Raw genomic sequence first — 16,514 nt, 5'->3', positions numbered from 1 at the left:
CATATTGCAGAATTTCCTTCTGTTTAAGGTTGAATAGTATTCCATTATATGTTACACTACAGTTTCTTTATCTGTTCATCTGTCCATGGACATACAGGTTGTTTCCACATCTCGGCTGTTGTGAGTAATACTGCATTGAACATGTGAGCGCTAGCATCACTTGGAGGTCTTGATTTCAATTCTTTCAAATAAGTACCTAGAAGTGGGATTTCTGGATCATATGGTAGTTTTATTTCATTTTTTGATGAATTCCCATACTATTTTTCGTAGCAGCTGAGATGCACCACTTGGCATTCCCTCTAACAGTGCGCCAGTATTGCAGTTTCTCCATATCCTCGACAACACTTGTCTTTAGGCTTTTTTGTTAATAGCCATCCTGACAGGTGTGAGATGATATTTCATTGTAGTCTTGATTTGCATTTCCCTGATGATTAGTGACATTGAGCATTTTTTCATATACCTTTTGGTCGTTTGTATGTCTTCTTTCAAATTATCACTTTTTTAAAACTAAAAAAAAAAAATAGACATTATAGAAAAATTAACCTGCATATAAAAAGGATCTAAGTTGTCATGTCTTAAAACTTTTATTGTCTATTTTGCTCTAAAACTAAATCAAAAGTATTATTTTTTTCTAAGTAGAATTTGTACTTCCTTCAACTTTAAAATAAATTAAATATAGCCTTTTTATTTTATTATATATGAATATTCTTGTTATCATTTCGAAGCAGTACCAGTTTGTCAGTAGGCAGCATCCTCTTCCATATTTCTTCCTCCATCTCCATCATTTCTTCTTTCCCTCTTCCTAGAGTCTTTTGCCTCAGTAATCTCTCCATGGCATTTCTCCTCCTCATAGCAGAAGATATATTTTTCCTTTTATTTGGCAATATTTTCAGTTTATAAAATTTTCTCAGGGAAGTTTTTGCTATATAGAGAGAAGTCCAATTTAGTTTTGAATCTGAGAATGAGAATGCTGTGAGCTTCCAAAAACTTCTTATAATTTTAATCTAAATACAGAGTATCTAAAAGAGAAAAATTATCAAACTAATATTGAAACTTTCAAATTTATCATTTTGGCAAGCATAATTGAAAACATTTGATTTGCTTATAGTCCTTAATGAGGAAAATAAACATTTATTCAAGTTACATTAAAAACAGAAGCTCCAGAAGCTCCAGCATAGAGCTTCTGTTAGGTATAATTTACTAATTTTCTGTAGCCACTGGGCAGCTCAGAAAGCTTTAATCGCAGGGTGTATATAATTTATAACCTTTTATAAAAACTCAGCAACAAGTAGGGTTTTTCCTTCCTTCAGAATGTAGGCATGAAGTAGCTAAGTGATTTCCTTTTCTTTATCAATCCTTGGACTTGGATTTTGGTATATCCTTCCAGAACTACTTCAAACAGGCCTTAATCAAAAGCAGATTTTTTTTTTATCTTTGTGTAGTCATGAAATCAAAGTAAACACTGAGTTATGCCAGCACAAATTAAATCATCTCTGGAATTTTTCCTGTGTGTTTTCATGTTTTATTCATAATATTAATCCACCTTATTGACAATATTCAAAATGCTAAGAAAGTAAAATAATAATGGGTGTTTATATTTTTCTACTTAACTGTGCTATTATAACTGCTGCAGGGTATGTAGACATGTCATGGCTCAGTGCTTGTCTAGTTTGGTTCGGTTCCTAAGAAAGGCATGTTAGGTGAAGAGGAGTCAACCATCTGCATGGTCCAAGATTAGAGCGTAGCATAAGTCTTGGTCTCTGTTTTCTCGGAGGCAATTCCATCAGGTCAATAGCAAGCAAAAATTGTAACTTGATGGCTTATTTGAAATCCCTAGTTTCAGTGTGAGAGACTTGACATTTCCTTTCAGGAATAATAATCCCCTTGGCCAGCTTGTTGGTTTGAAGACTGTATGAATTTTTAAACTAGACTGCTATTTCTCTCCCCAAAGACATAGGGAAGGAACTTTTCATAAGATAACGAGAGAAAGTAGTAAGATAATATCAAAAAAACTAATTAGATACATTAGGCAGTATGTGGATGAAGTGTACAGACTTTGATGAGATAGAAAAAAAATCATTCTAATTGTGTTTTTATATCCTAAGATTAAGCTATGTGTGTGTTGCTGAGTCTTAGTTTCACAGATCAAAGAGGTGCTTTTTGCTTTTTGGTTTTGTTTTATTTATTTGTTTTCTGTTTGTTTAAAAATAACCAGTCTTAAGCATGTGAGTTTACTTCAGTCTTACTCATTAGGCTTGGGCCTATGACAAGTGAGGCTTAAGTTTTGGCATTTCAAGACCTGTCTGCAGTGCTAGGAAGAGCAGCCTGAGATAGCTTCATCACTGTGGGGTTAAACATTCCTTCTGCTGCCATTCTCTGTTAATTTTAGTTGATGACTGAATTTAATTAGTAACCTATAAAAGGGCTACTGATCTCTGTCAATTACCTACTCCATTGGAACTTCTTTAATGTGAAAAAAAATATGCCCAACCTGATCCAAAAATGTCTAAAAGCATTGAGATTGCTGAAGTAGGCTGAAATGCCAGGTAAGTCCTGTAAATGAAAGTGCTAGATTTTGTGGGCAACAATGGAATCTGTTCAAAAGGAAAAATATATTTGAAAACACATATGTCTCTAGATTTCAAGTTTCATAAGAAAGCAGCTATTGAGACTCTAAAATTCCTTTGTAATACAAGAAGTCAAATCAATAAATATTTACTGAGCGCTCACTGTTTGTAAGGTTCCGTGGTGAACGTGGACAAGGAAAAGTTCAGAATTGGTCATGTTCCTAGAGAGCTTGCACATTTAATTTGTCTCAAATTAAATTTAAAAAAAATTTAATGCTTGAAAAAAATGCCTTTGAATTTGTCTACTAGAAAAGTCCAAAGCTCAGTAACTAATCTTACATTTCTGGACCAATGAAAATGTTGAGATGTAATAAAAAAGATACTTGCCAAAGTGGCAGGATACCTACCTTTTCATTCCAGGCTGCCAATGATCTGTTATGTGACCATTAAATAGCAGCCATTAATTAGTATATGTATTAACTTTTCAGCATCTCAGTTCCTTTACCTGCAAAACAATAATAATATTTATCCTCCCTAAATCCAGAGCTGAGAGGATAAAATGACATGAGAAAATGTAAAACCAACTATATAGTGTTATGGTTGCTGTCATCATTACCAAAAGTGAATTCCTTCTTGTTTTTTTATGGCAGTATACTCAGCCACTCAGTATTTCAACCTCATACATTACTGGAGTGACTGTTAATCATTTCCAAAAAATAAGTTACTTGTTAACTTTGTGAAGTAATATTTTCTGAGGCATCAGTTTATACTGCCGATGGCAGCAGTAGTGATGGGAATCTAAAGGATGTTAGAAAATATGTACTTTCTTTTCTCTTTTGCTTTTTATAAAACCAGTAGATTTCAGCTTTTGGGGGGAAACATTAAAGGTAACAAGATATTAAGACATTCCATCCATTTCTAAATTTACAATTGCCCTTTTTGGAATGTTATTATATGTGCTGAATTTTACAAAATTAAATCAAAAGAAACATACTTAGAAATGTTATTTTGAATTTGTAATCTCTTCAAGCAGGCTAAAACAAAACTATACAAATGATCAATATCTTAATAGAATTTTATAATTATACCAATCTAGGGTGGATGCCATACAGAAAAAAAAGTAATTTACAAAGAACTTTTATTGTTTGGATTTCATTAAATGAACACTTTAAAGTAATTAATAGTTACCTGGTAAGACAAAATTTATAATTTCTAATATCTTTTGTTTATTCATTCAATCATCTTCTTATTTATCCAGAGCTTATGTGGATGCCCGAGTTCAGCCAATCTATGGTGGTACCAATGAAATAATGAAGGAGCTAATTGCAAGAGAGATCGTCAGTGACAAGTAGACATCTGCCCACATCCTGGAATCCTATTACAACTAATCTGGTTTTAAATCTACTCAAGATAAAATACAACCTGGAAAGGGAGGGAACACTAAACATGTTTTTATATGTTCTTTCTACAGAGAAAGAAATCAAATACAAATACAAGATTAACACAGTGGGAGGAGAAATCTTTGAATCCAAATATCCTAAGGGTTTCTATTTTAAAGGTTAGTAGGATCCTAAACCTTTCCAATTAAAAGGTTTAACTTTTAATTTTTTATATAGCTAAAAGGCAAAGATTTTCTGATTCTAGAAGCCTTAATGTTTCATTTATCCTTAAAATTCTAAAAGAGCGTAGTCACTTAGATCTTTAAAATTGAGGCAGAAATAATTCTGTTATTATACTTTAAAAATGAGATTAATAATATTTACAGCACATTGACTTTAAAAAGGAAAAATAAATATAATTTACAATGCAAAATATGTTTAGCTATCTCTTAGTCCAAATTCCCCCAAACAGTGGTTTCTACCACCCTATCCTAAACCTCTGTTTTTAAGTAATGAAACACTTTCTTCAAGCCAAAGCTTATGCCGAGTCCTTGTGAAATCCTGTTGTGTGAAGGGCTGCTCTGGTTGAAGCAGGAAGCCTTCCTACCTTATAGCCTTAGAATCACTAGACTCAGCTAAGCAAATCCCCACTAGAGAATGCCACTGGTTGCCTCAACCACTGACCCCTGGGCTTTCAACAGATTTCCATCCCAGTTTAATTTCTAGGAGAACACAGAATAATCCATCATCCTTTAGTTTCAAGATATTGGTGTATTTATAGGTATCAAAACAGTGACTTTTATTTTGGAGCAGTGTAATTTTTTAATTAATTTAACAGATTTACACTTTGTGTCATCTATAAGCCAGGCTGTTAAAAATATGATGAGAAATATGATTTAAAAAATTGGCAAGATCCCTGCTAATAAGTGAATAAATAAGTTGTAATAAATAAGGTAAGAAGCAAGTAAATAAACAAAATAATTTCAAATAATGATAAAGGCAGTAAAGGAAATAAAGTAAGCATTTAAAGTAGGAAAGTGAGGAAATGACGTTCGGTTTGAGACTATTATCAAAAAATAAGCCATTGATTTGTAAACTGCTAGCATCATTTTAGTACTTGTTTTTCTTTGCATATATTGCTGAGACAGTGAATAAAGTAGTTTTTAAATGGAAATAAATAGGTGTATTCTTGTTTAACTTAAAGAACCTAAACATTTTATTTGGTGGTATGGGTATTAAGCATTGTTTTTTTTTTTTTTTTTTTTTACGTGGGCCTCTCACTGTTGCTGTGGCCTCTCCCGTTGCGGAGCACAGGCTCTGGACGCGCAGGCTCAAGGGCCATGGCTCACGGGCCCAGCCGCTCCGCGGCATGTGGAATCTTCCCAGACCGGGGCACGAACCCATGTCCCCTGCATCAGCAGGCAGACTCTCAACCACTGCGCCACCAGGGAAGCCCCTAAGCATTGTTTTTTAATGCAGTCTTTACAACTGGGTAGAGCAGAGAGTAGAGAAAATACTTTGATACCATTCTATCCTAGTCTTATATACCTTCAGTTTGCTCTTGAGTTGAAGTTTGTATGATTGCCAACTTGAGTCCTTGTTCAGTAAATACCGCACAAAATTGGTTAAAATAAATTCTTATTAGATATTACTGTATTTGCCACTTTCACCTCACTCCTACTACCAGGAAACAATACAGAATTAGACCAACCGCTCCAGCCCCAGCCCCAGCCCCTTTCCCAGGCTTACAGGAAACTAGATTTTAGGAATTAAACATCTGTAGGATAAACAGTAAAGTAACATAGTAGGAAATGCCTGCTATGTAGAGGTGGACAAACCTAGGTTTGAATGATGACCCTACCATTTAGCAGCCATTGGACCTTGGGCAAATTATTTAACTTCTCAGGATTCTTTCAAGTGCAAATGACAAAGAAACCCAATTCAGACCATCCTAGGCAAAAACTTTGAGTGTGCTAGCCAAAATGAATTGTAGAGCAGCTCATACAATCTAAAGAACTGTAGGAACTCATGTCTCAAGGGCCTGATTGAGGTTCAGGACTGTCAGCACTTACACTATATCTGTTTATTTCTACTTTTCTTTGCAAGTTGGCCTAATGCACACTGCAGAGAAATTTCATCATAGGGCCTGTAAAAATGACCTTGGGCTGCTCCAGACCTACATCCTTCAGCACAATATCATTATAAGGTGGGGAAAGGTGCACTATAATTGACAGTCTCATCAGGAGCACACAGACTGGGGGAAGCAGTTCCTGAAGCAGAGAGTGGTATTATCAAAAGAAAGAGAACAGAAAGTCTGCTGGGCAGCCCTTAATCACACTCGCACACACGCACAGTTATTACGGTCCACTAGAGCTAGGAATAGGTTCTTGTAATTTTTCTATATCAGAAAGTGAAACAATTTCTAAGGTAGGATATTTTCTTGGAATGATCCCTGAGATCTGTTTTCTATCTCTTCTAAGCTAGTTGTTTATCTTGCAAATTCAGTCTTCTTTTGCACCCCCAAATGAAGCAAGTGTTGTAGCATGAGCTTACAGCAAAAAGCAAAACAGGGAACTCAGAATGTGTTCCTTAACCTTCTATTTAGTTTTCATTTCTTAAATAGCTTATCTTCGTGTTTTGCTTGTATGGCTTTGATAGTTGTCCCCTAGGGAAGGAATTTATCATCTGTATCTCATGCAGTGCTAAGTGCTCAAGAAATGATAAATAATAATAATGCTCAAAGGAACAGACTGGACCAACACAGCAAGAAAGCCACACTGTGTAAATAATTAATGAGAATCAAAAAGCCTGAGTAATTTTGGATTTTGGCTGAGAATTTTAGAATCATAATTATTGCCTTAAAATTATTTTTGCCCTTTATTTCTTTGATGTTGTCATTGAAAATGACAATATATAGAAGAAGTTGTTTTGATTTGCTGTTTTAAAAATCTAACTGCAAATCTTTACTAATCTAGTAATTTTAGTAGTTTATTGCTCAAGGTATAAGATTTCTAGGAGACTGGCTTTTTTCCTATGTCAGTATTATTTTTGGCACACACAGCATTTATTTATTTGGAGTCATTGGAAAGATTTGACATTGAGATGGAAGCCAACTGTAGGCCTATCATGTCTACTGCTTTATAATAAATGTTGAAAGGGAGTTTTACGCTATTTTTGAAATCTCATTATCATGAGAAACTTTGTTTTTTTTTTTTTAGATGTTGGGGCTAGGAGTTTATTAATTAATTAATTAATTTTTGCTTTGTTGGGTCTTCATTTCTGTGCGAGGGCTTTCTCTAGTTGTGGCAAGCGGGAGCCACTCTTCATCGCAGTGCGCGGGCCTCTCACTATCGCGGCTTCTCTTGTGGTGGAGCACAGGCTCCAGACGCGCAGGCTTAGTAGTTGTGGCTCACAGGCCTAGTTGCTCCACGGCATGTGGGATCCTCCCAGACCAGGGTTCAAACCCGTGTCCCTTGCATTAGCAGGCAGATTCTCAACCACTGCGCCACCAGGGAAGCCCTATGAGAAACTTTTTAAAAAGTTACAGAAAAATTCAAACACACTCAAAAGTAATGAAGATAGTGTAATGAGCCTCTAGCTTCAACATTTGCCAGTGATCTCCCTCACGTTTTTTTCTCAATAATTTTTTTTTTTTTTTTGTGGTACGCAGGCCTCTCACTGTTGTGGCCTCTCCCGTTGCGGAGCACAGGCTCCAGACGCACAGGCTCAGCGGCCATGGCTCACGGGCCCAGCCGCTCCACGGCATGTGGGATCTTCTCGGACCGGGGCATGAACCCGTGTCCCCTGCGTGGGCAGGCGGACTCTCAACCACTGCGCCACCAGGGAAGCCCCTTTTCTCAATAATTTTGAAGCAAATCCCAAACATGATCCTATTTCATATATATATTTCAGAATATGTATCTAACTGATATATCTAACTGATGAAGTTTTTTTTTGTAACCGTAAGGCCATTATCATAATTTTAAAACTTAAATTTAAAATATAGTTCCAAATTAACAGTAAAGGTTTCTCAGTTGCATCAAGAATGCCTTTTGTAGTTGGTTTGTTCAAATCAGGATCCAAACAAGGTCCACAAATTGCATTTTTTGGTATTGTCTTTTATATCTTTTATAACAGTCTTCCCTTCTCTCTTTTTCCTTCTCCCTTTCTTTTAAATTTTATTTTTTTAATGAACATATAGCAAATTTGCTTGTTTTGGGTATATATACATATGATAAAATTGCCTTTTTTAGTACTCTGAATTTTAGCACATATATAGATTAGTGCAACCACCACAGTCAGGATACAGAACAGTTTCATTAACCCCCAAAACTACCTCATGCCCTTTATAGTCACATTATTTCTGCTTCTCTTACCACTGGCAACTACTGATATGTTCTCTGTTATTATATTTTTATCATTTTGGAACTCATATAAATGGGATCATATAGTATGTAACCTTTTAAGAACAGCTTTCTCTTAGCAAAATGCATTTAAGATTCATTCATGTTGTGTGAATTAATAGCTCATTCCTTTTTCAGTGCTAAATAGAGTCCAGTGTATGGGTGTACCACAGTTTATTCATTCACCTGCTTAAGGACATTTTGATTGCTGAGATTAAATACCCAGGCAAGGAATTTTGCAGTCATAAAGGTAAATGTATGTTTAACTTTATAAGAAACTGTCAAGCTGTCTTTCCAGAATTCCTGTGCCATTTTGCCTTCCCACCAGCAATATGAGTTCCAACTGTTCTGCATCTTCTCTAGCACTTGTATTTTTTTATTTTAGCCATTCTAATGGATATGTAGTGGTACCTCATTGCAGTTTTAATTTGCATTTCCCTAATGTCTAATGATATTGAACAGCTTCTCATGTGATTATTTGCCCTTCACATATCGTCTTTGGTGAATTATCTGTTCAGATCTTTTGCCTATTTTTAGGTGGGTTGCTTGTTTTCTTAATATTGAGTTTTGAGAGTTCTTTATATATTTCAAACTGTCGAGCACAAGGCGTATTCAGGCTGACAGATTCAGCCAGTAAAGAAACAATGAGCCCTTTATAAACTCAGTTTTTTGCTTACATAAGGAGTGCAAAGATGAGTAGCCAAAGGTGCCAGCCCTCTGTGGCCTTTGCACAGGATGACACAAATAAAAGAGGCCAGATGACTGCAACGAGAATGATGGGATACTCCTGCTGAGGATTCCATTCCATGATACTGCTAATCAGTTTTATAGCTGCAGATTTACCTTAAGGATGGTGAGGCAGAAAGCCTCATACCCCACCAGAACCTGAAAACCATGGGAAACTGCCTAATGACAGCCCCCTGGGTAGATAGGGAAGCGAGTGAGAAATAGCATTGTAGCAGCACCTCGCGGGTCTCCCATGCTCTCCTGTTCCAGGAGGGTCACAAGGCATTCTGTCATTCTGTCAAGATTCAGCCACTGTCCAGGCCTTGCTTATGTGGCCTGTGTGGAAATATGCAAGGTCGTCAGGCTCTGGCTGTTCCCCTAGAGATACAAGTCCTTTCTCAGATATGTGATTTGTAAATATTTTCTCCCTATCTGTAGCTAGTTCCTTCATTCTTGTAACAGTGGGTTTCATAGAGCAAAAGTTTTTAATTTTGATGAATTTTGATTTATCAATTTTTTCTTTTATGGAGTACATTTTTGGTATATCTAGGAACTCTTGGCTCAAACTCAAATCATAAAGTTTTTCTCCTGTTTTCTTTTAGGATTCTTATATTTTGTGTGGTTCACTTAGATCTGTGTTCCATTTAGTAATTTTTTTAGGGGTGAGATTTATGTCAAGGTGCATTTTTTTCTTTTTTGCATATAGATGTATAGATGTCTAATTCTTCTTATAGTATTTGTTGAAAAGAGTATCTTTTTTTCATTGAATTGCCTTTAGTTTTGTCAAAAATCAATTGACCATATTGTGTGGATCTACTTCTGGACTCATTTCTGTTTCATTGTGTATCTTCCTCTTTATCTTAGTGAGAGTAGCTTTATAGAAAGTTTTAAAATCAGATAATGGGATTCCTCTAACTTTATTCTTTTTCAAAATTGTTTTGGCCATTCTGATTTCTTTAGCTTTCCATGCAAGTTTTAAAATCAACTTATCTATATCTACAAAAAGAAAAAAAAATCCTGCTGGGTTTTGATTGGAATTGCAGTAAATCTGTAAATTTGGAGAGAATTGCTATTTTTGCTATGCCGAGTCTTCCAATCCTGGAATGGGAATGTCTTTATTTAGATCTTTGGTTTATTTCTTCAGTATTTTGTAGTCTTCAACATAGAGATCCTATATGTGTTTTGTTATATTTATAATTAAGTATTTCATTTTGGGGGGGCAGCTACTGTAAATTGAATTAATGCTTAATTCTGGTTTACAATTGTTTATTGTCAATATAATTTACTGTTCTTTGTTGACCTCCTTGAGTCCTATTGCCTACTAAACTCACCTATAAATTCTAGGAGTTTTTTTGTAGATTCCTTGGGATTTTCTATATAGACAATAATATCATCCATGAATACGGATAGTTTTATTTCTTTTTAACCTGTATACCCTTCATTTCTTTTTTCCTTCTTTCCTTCCTTCCTTTCTTCCTTCCGCCCTTCCTTGTTTCCTTCCTTCCTCCCTCCCTCCTTCTCTCTCTTCCTTCCTTTCTTTCTTCCTTTTTCTTCCTTTCTTTCCCTTCCTTCCTTCCTCCCTTTCTTCCTTTCTTTTTTCTTTCTTCCTTTCTTTCCCTTCCTTCCTTCCTTCCTTCCTTCCTTTCTTTCTTTCTTTCTCTCTCTCTTTCTTTCCCTTCCTTCCTTCCTTCCTCCCTTTCTTCCTTTCTTTCTTTCTCCCTTCCTCCCTCTATTCCTTCCTTCCTTCCTTCCTTCCTTCCTTCCTTCCTTCCTTTCTTTCTTTCTTTCTTTCTCTCTTATTGTACTTACTAGGTCTTCCACTACAGTGTTGCATAGGAATGATAAGAATGGACATGCTTGTTTGTTTCTGATCTTAGAAGGAAAACATTCAGGCTTTCACATTAAAAATGATTTCTTTAAAGTAGATTTTTAGTAGAAGATTAGATTAGATTGAAGAGATTCCATTCTGTTCCTAATTTGATGAGAGTTTTTATCATTAATGGATATTGAATTCTGTCAAATATTTTCTACATCAATCAATATGATCATGTGGGTTTTTTCCTTTGGATTATTAATTTAGTGAATTACATTGATTGCATTTTGAATATTGCTCCAACCTTGCATTCCTGGGATAAACCCCACTTGGTCATCATGTGTCCTAATTTTTACGTATTACTTGGTTCTATTTATGTATTACTTGGTTCTATTTTTCTAGTTTCAAGCTATTACCAAATTTATTTGTTTATTTTACATTCCGTTTCATGAAATTCCTCTTGAAACTATTTTGATTACTAGAAACTGTATTCCTTATTCAGTCTTTTTCTTAAATTTAAACTCACCAGAAGTTTATATTACTATATCCCAAGGGAAGTTATGTTCCATTTTACAGTAGAAAAGTATATAGATAGAATGAAACAGAAAACCTAAATCAAATTTGGCTTTAAAAACTGATGAAAGGGCTCACAAAACTAGAAAGCTCAGAGATAGGGCAGACTCAAAGCTGGTTGACTGCACAGCTTAGCTTTTCACTAAAGACCCACTTTACCAGTTTATTTTCATCTTTGTGTTCTGTCATTTAGAGTGTAGGGCTAATTTTAAAACTGGGTTCTCTGATGGTGATGGGATGGACTTTCTTATTCATATCTAGAGTGACAGAATGCACTCCTGCCCTGTATTTTGGGCATAAGAGCTGAAATTCATTCTCATGGGGTTCGTTAGTTAGTCCCATGCCCATCTCTGAATGAATGATTGTGCAAAAGGAAATGGAATGCCTTAATTGGCTTAAGGCAACTGGGGTCCACTTTGGGACATGGAGATAGGATTAGATTCACTCAAAGCACATGAGCTGGGTGGAGAGCTGCATAACAGCATGAAAAACAGGAAAAATGTTAGGAAAGGGAAATTGTGGAATAGAAACTAAATTAGGCAACTAACAAATACCTACTATAACAACTACAAACTAGACCTGGTTGTTAGGATTGGTGCCTGAAGACTGTCACATCTTTTGACAGGACTTTTGTAGTAGAGTTTTAATATTAGTCCATGCACAGATCTCCTTTCTGGGCATGTGAGAAGTTTATATTTCCTTGTTCCCTAGTAATTGTGTGACTAGTCCTTGCCAATGGATTGTGGGTGGAAGTGTTGTACCCTGTGGCAGGAATTGTAGAGGTGTTATGGGGGTAACATATGATCAAAGTATAGAATGTAGATTCAACTTATGGAAGACAAGCACTCTGGAAAGTTACCTGGACCTGCAACAGACTTTGTGTGAGAAAGAAAGTTTTTTTTTGTGTTAATTCACTGTCATTTGGGGGGTTGTTTGTTACTGCATCATAACTTGACCCATCATGACTGATAAAACTTCCATACGTTCTTTACATGGTAAGTAATTGAGGAAATAGAACCGGTGTTACAATACATATGTAACACCTTCAGCGACCCCAAGAAATTGCCCTGATATGCATACTTCATATGAAATGAATCAGAATATTGGGACAGTTTTTCAGTTGTATTGAGTTCTGACCAGTATTTCTGGATATGCTTGTTTAGGGTAAAGACCTATAGGAGTAGTGTCTGAAAACAACACTTTTATCGTTTTACTTCCTTAATGCAAAACTCTTCAATGGTTCCACTATTACCTAAAGAATAAACTTTACATTCCTTACTTAAATTTCCATATTTTGGTCGTAATCTACCTTTGTAGACTGTGCACCATTATTCTTTTTAATTTCATCAGTAGGTTCAGCAGTCGTAACACCCATGGGCACAGCCATAGAGCCTGAAAAGGGGAATGTATTTCAAGAATCTCTTTTATGGGTCTTTTTGTTTGACGCCCTACCCCAATACTGGGCTCCCCACCCCAACCAGTGTGCTACATTTAGCTGACTCTGGTTTTAGACATTTTGCTGTGGAAACTGAAGACCATTGCCTAACATCTATTTTCCCCTCCTCAATAATAATAATTCCTATATAGCAGAGGTGACAAGGTGTTCAAGTTGAGCTGTATTTCCTAGTCTCCCTTGCAACTAGATGTATACACATAATCAAGTTGTAGACTTGTTGAGAGGGACATCAGGAGAGGTACCTTAAAGGCCCTGTTTGCCTAGTATCCCTTTTTTGCCTGCTGCTTGGGAAGTGGATAAGGTGGCTGGAGTTCCAGTAGCCCTGTGGCAACATGAAGTCACTGTGAGAATGGAAGCCAGGGCTGAGAATGGCAGAAGAGAATAATAGGAAGGAGCCTGCATTCCTGGTTACCTTGTGGACCTGATATATCAGCTCTGGGCTGTCTCTCAATTTTTTTTTTTTTAAACCACATTTCATTAACTTTTAAGATGCACCATTATCTATATATTATTAAGAAAAAAAAACCCCACTGCCAATCAAACTGATACAATGCTTTCTTATTGCATCCACACTGAGGTCACTTTGATTTCAGAAATGTTAAACTATGAAAAAATGTGTCTTAGAATCAATAAAATATGTTATAGCAGAGAGTATTAACCCCTGTGTCTTTAAGCCATCATTATTTGGGGCTTTCAAATGCATTTCACACAGACTATGTGCATTGTAACTGATGCAGACTAGTTTTTAATTTTTCTGCCTGTCTTCATTTTGGACTTAAAACTCCTTGAGATTTCTGAGTCACAGCCTTCATCAAGGAGCCCTTGTTTTAAACATCAACTTCATTGAAGTATAATTCTCATACAATAACATGTAGCTGTTTTAAGTATACATTTTGATGAGTTTTGGCAAATGCACGTACCCATTTGACTTCCACCATGATCAAGATAGAGAGTATTTCCATTACCCCATATACCCTTCCCCCTTAATTCCCTGTACTCCAAGCCTAAGCAACTGCTGATCTCCTTTCTGTCATTATGCATTAAATTTGTCTTTTGTAGAGTTTTATATAAATGGAATCACAAAATATTTCTTTTGTGTCTGGCTTCTTTCACTCAGCATACTGTTTGAGACTCAACTATGTTGTCCTATATACCAACAGTTTGTTTCTTTTTATTGCTGAGTAGCATTCCATTATATGGATGTACCACAATTGGTTTTTCACCATTTAATGGATCTTGGGTTGTTTCCAGTTTGGGGCTATTGTGAATAAAGGTGCTATGTATATTTGTATACACAGGGAGTCATCTTTTGGTCCCTCTAAAGTCATGGGCCTGTTCTGACTACTCTTGTATCCTGCCCTTGTTCTAAGAATCCTATAGCTCTTGCTGTGTATCCCTACCTTTTGTCTGCTTGTCTGTTGATCCTGATTTAAAGCTAAATCTGTCCTGAATAGGAATTATCACCTTTAGCCCTGCTACTTTACCTATTCCACTTTTTAAACATGATTATAAAAAGAAAGAATTAAAAATACTAGAATATGACAGGGGAGGACAGTTGCCCTGGGTATGGAAATATAGAGGAATAATAGTTCAGGCTTCCAAACCAGCTTTCTATTCTTTGAGAGGTAGTGGGGAAAGAACTCTGGCTTTGGAGCCAGACAGGTCTGTTTTTCAATTCCCAAATTTGGCCATTTTTTAGTGTGAGAATCGATATATATTACCGTATCTAACCTCATTGAGTTTTTTTTTTCCCACCTGGAAAATGAATATAACACTCACTTTGCAGAATGTGAGAATTAAATGCATATATTCATTTAACAAATATGTGTTGAAAACCTACATCTGCCAGGTCCTGTCCTGGGCTCTGGGGATACAGCAGTAAGCAAAACAGCAAAAGTGCCTGACCTCATGGAGCTTACATTCTGCTTAGAAAGGCAAGACAACAAAAACAAAAGAGTGAAAATCTGTGTTACATTAGATGGTCATAAATCCCATAGAGAAAAACAGAGCAGAGAAGGGGGATAGAAAAGGCTGTAATTGTAACCTCTTCTTGGCTGTGAGCTACTTAAGACTAGGTATGATCTTTCTTATGTATCACTAGCATTTATCATAATGTCAGCTGTATATTAAGTGCTGCACACGTTTCCTGAGTGAAAGGAGTGACTGAATAAAAACCAGTGTTGAGGACAGAGATTATCTCATAAAATCACTATGATACTGCTTACCTGGACAGTTTTAAATGCTTCCAGATAGGTAATAATTCTGTCAGCAAGAATGGTGCCCTTCCCTTCTCCTTGTTCTTGCTGGTTCTGGAAGTCTCCTAGCCAGTGTTATATTTTTTCTTGGAAATCAGAATGCTTTGAATGTACCTTCTGAATAACAATATATCCTTGATGTTTAGAAATTAACTACATGCATGTTTCAGACTTTTGCTGAATGAATAATATAGAAAACAATTTGACAAAGTTCAGTATGTCAATTTTTCTATTAAGGAGCTTTGGTATTCTACAGTCTCTGGAAAACTGGCATGCATCTGCTATAAATATTAAAGTCATGCTTTAGAATAATATTCACTGTCAAGGGACAATGTCCTTAATATGTGGTTAAATGGGGTAAAAAAAATAGAGTATGCAGTGTCATCTCTTACACCTCTACTCAAACTCAAAGATACTATCTTCTGAACTATTGATGTCTTCCTTCTTTCACTGCCTAAAGTCCTTTAAATTACCCAGACCAAATACAAAATCTTTCTGTGAACTATCGTAACACTTGCTTGACTTCTCAGATTGTTCATTAAAAAAAATATTTTAATGCCTTATTCATTTTTGTATTTCTGACTGCAGGGATATGACAGCCCTTCCTTTGAATATCCAATAAATATTTGTTGATTTAATTATTTTCACAACACATCATTCACTTACAATTTTTATTCCAATGATGGTAAATCGATTTCTGAAACACTTCCCTTACCCCATACGAAGGTGCGATTATTGTTTTGAGCGATTCTTAAAAAGTATTATCTCCTATAAATGCAGCTTGTCATAAAAATCATTGCAGTTATGTCACAGTCTACTAAAAAGACCAAAAACAAGCCGGTTATTTTCCAATTCCAGTAATTTGCGTCATGTCTTATGTTTTGCTAAAACACCAGTTCCTTGTTTTCCACGCCCCCCACCCCGATCTTATCCTATTAATAAGGTAGAAATAACGGCATTTGTCTTTGTGGATCTAAAATTTTAGTGCGCTTCATTCCCTAAATGATTCCATGTGTAAATTAGTTGCTTAGGAAAGCCTGTAATCCGTCTACAGCCTAAGGAGCTATATTTAGTGCTCAGTTATTTAAACACACACACACAAATTGAGTGCGTGGCTGGGTAAATGCCTGGGTGTAGTTTCGCGGTGAGCGGAGTGCTGGGCCAGGTGCAAAACTCCCAGCGATGTTTTTCTGTGTCCCTGGCCAACTATCTCCGCGTTAAACTCCATCAATTTATTTGACTGCGCTACTGCAGAACGGAGTTAACTCCAACGCCACTCAAAGCAGCTTTACACAGATTTTTTAAATGTTTGAGCTGACCCTTACTGATTTTTTTTTTACTA

At 36.0% G+C, this 16,514-nt stretch overlaps 1 protein-coding gene across 1 annotated transcript in view; it reads left to right on the top strand.

The window, feature by feature from the left end:
* Nucleotides 1–3,919, top strand: part of ACADL (acyl-CoA dehydrogenase long chain) — a 37,045-nt gene extending 33,126 nt beyond the window's left edge. Inside the window, exon 11 of the mRNA XM_065881033.1 lies at nucleotides 3,826–3,919. Coding sequence (XP_065737105.1) covers nucleotides 3,826–3,919 — 94 coding nt within the window. The remainder of the gene's footprint in view (nucleotides 1–3,825) is intronic.
* The last annotated feature ends 12,595 nt before the right edge of the window (nucleotides 3,920–16,514 follow it).

This window comes from Phocoena phocoena, chromosome 7 (genome assembly GCF_963924675.1).
Source record: "Phocoena phocoena chromosome 7, mPhoPho1.1, whole genome shotgun sequence".
Taxonomy (NCBI): domain Eukaryota; kingdom Metazoa; phylum Chordata; class Mammalia; order Artiodactyla; family Phocoenidae; genus Phocoena; species Phocoena phocoena.
Note: the sequence above shows the minus strand (reverse complement) of the source record. Positions and strands in the feature narration are given on the sequence as shown.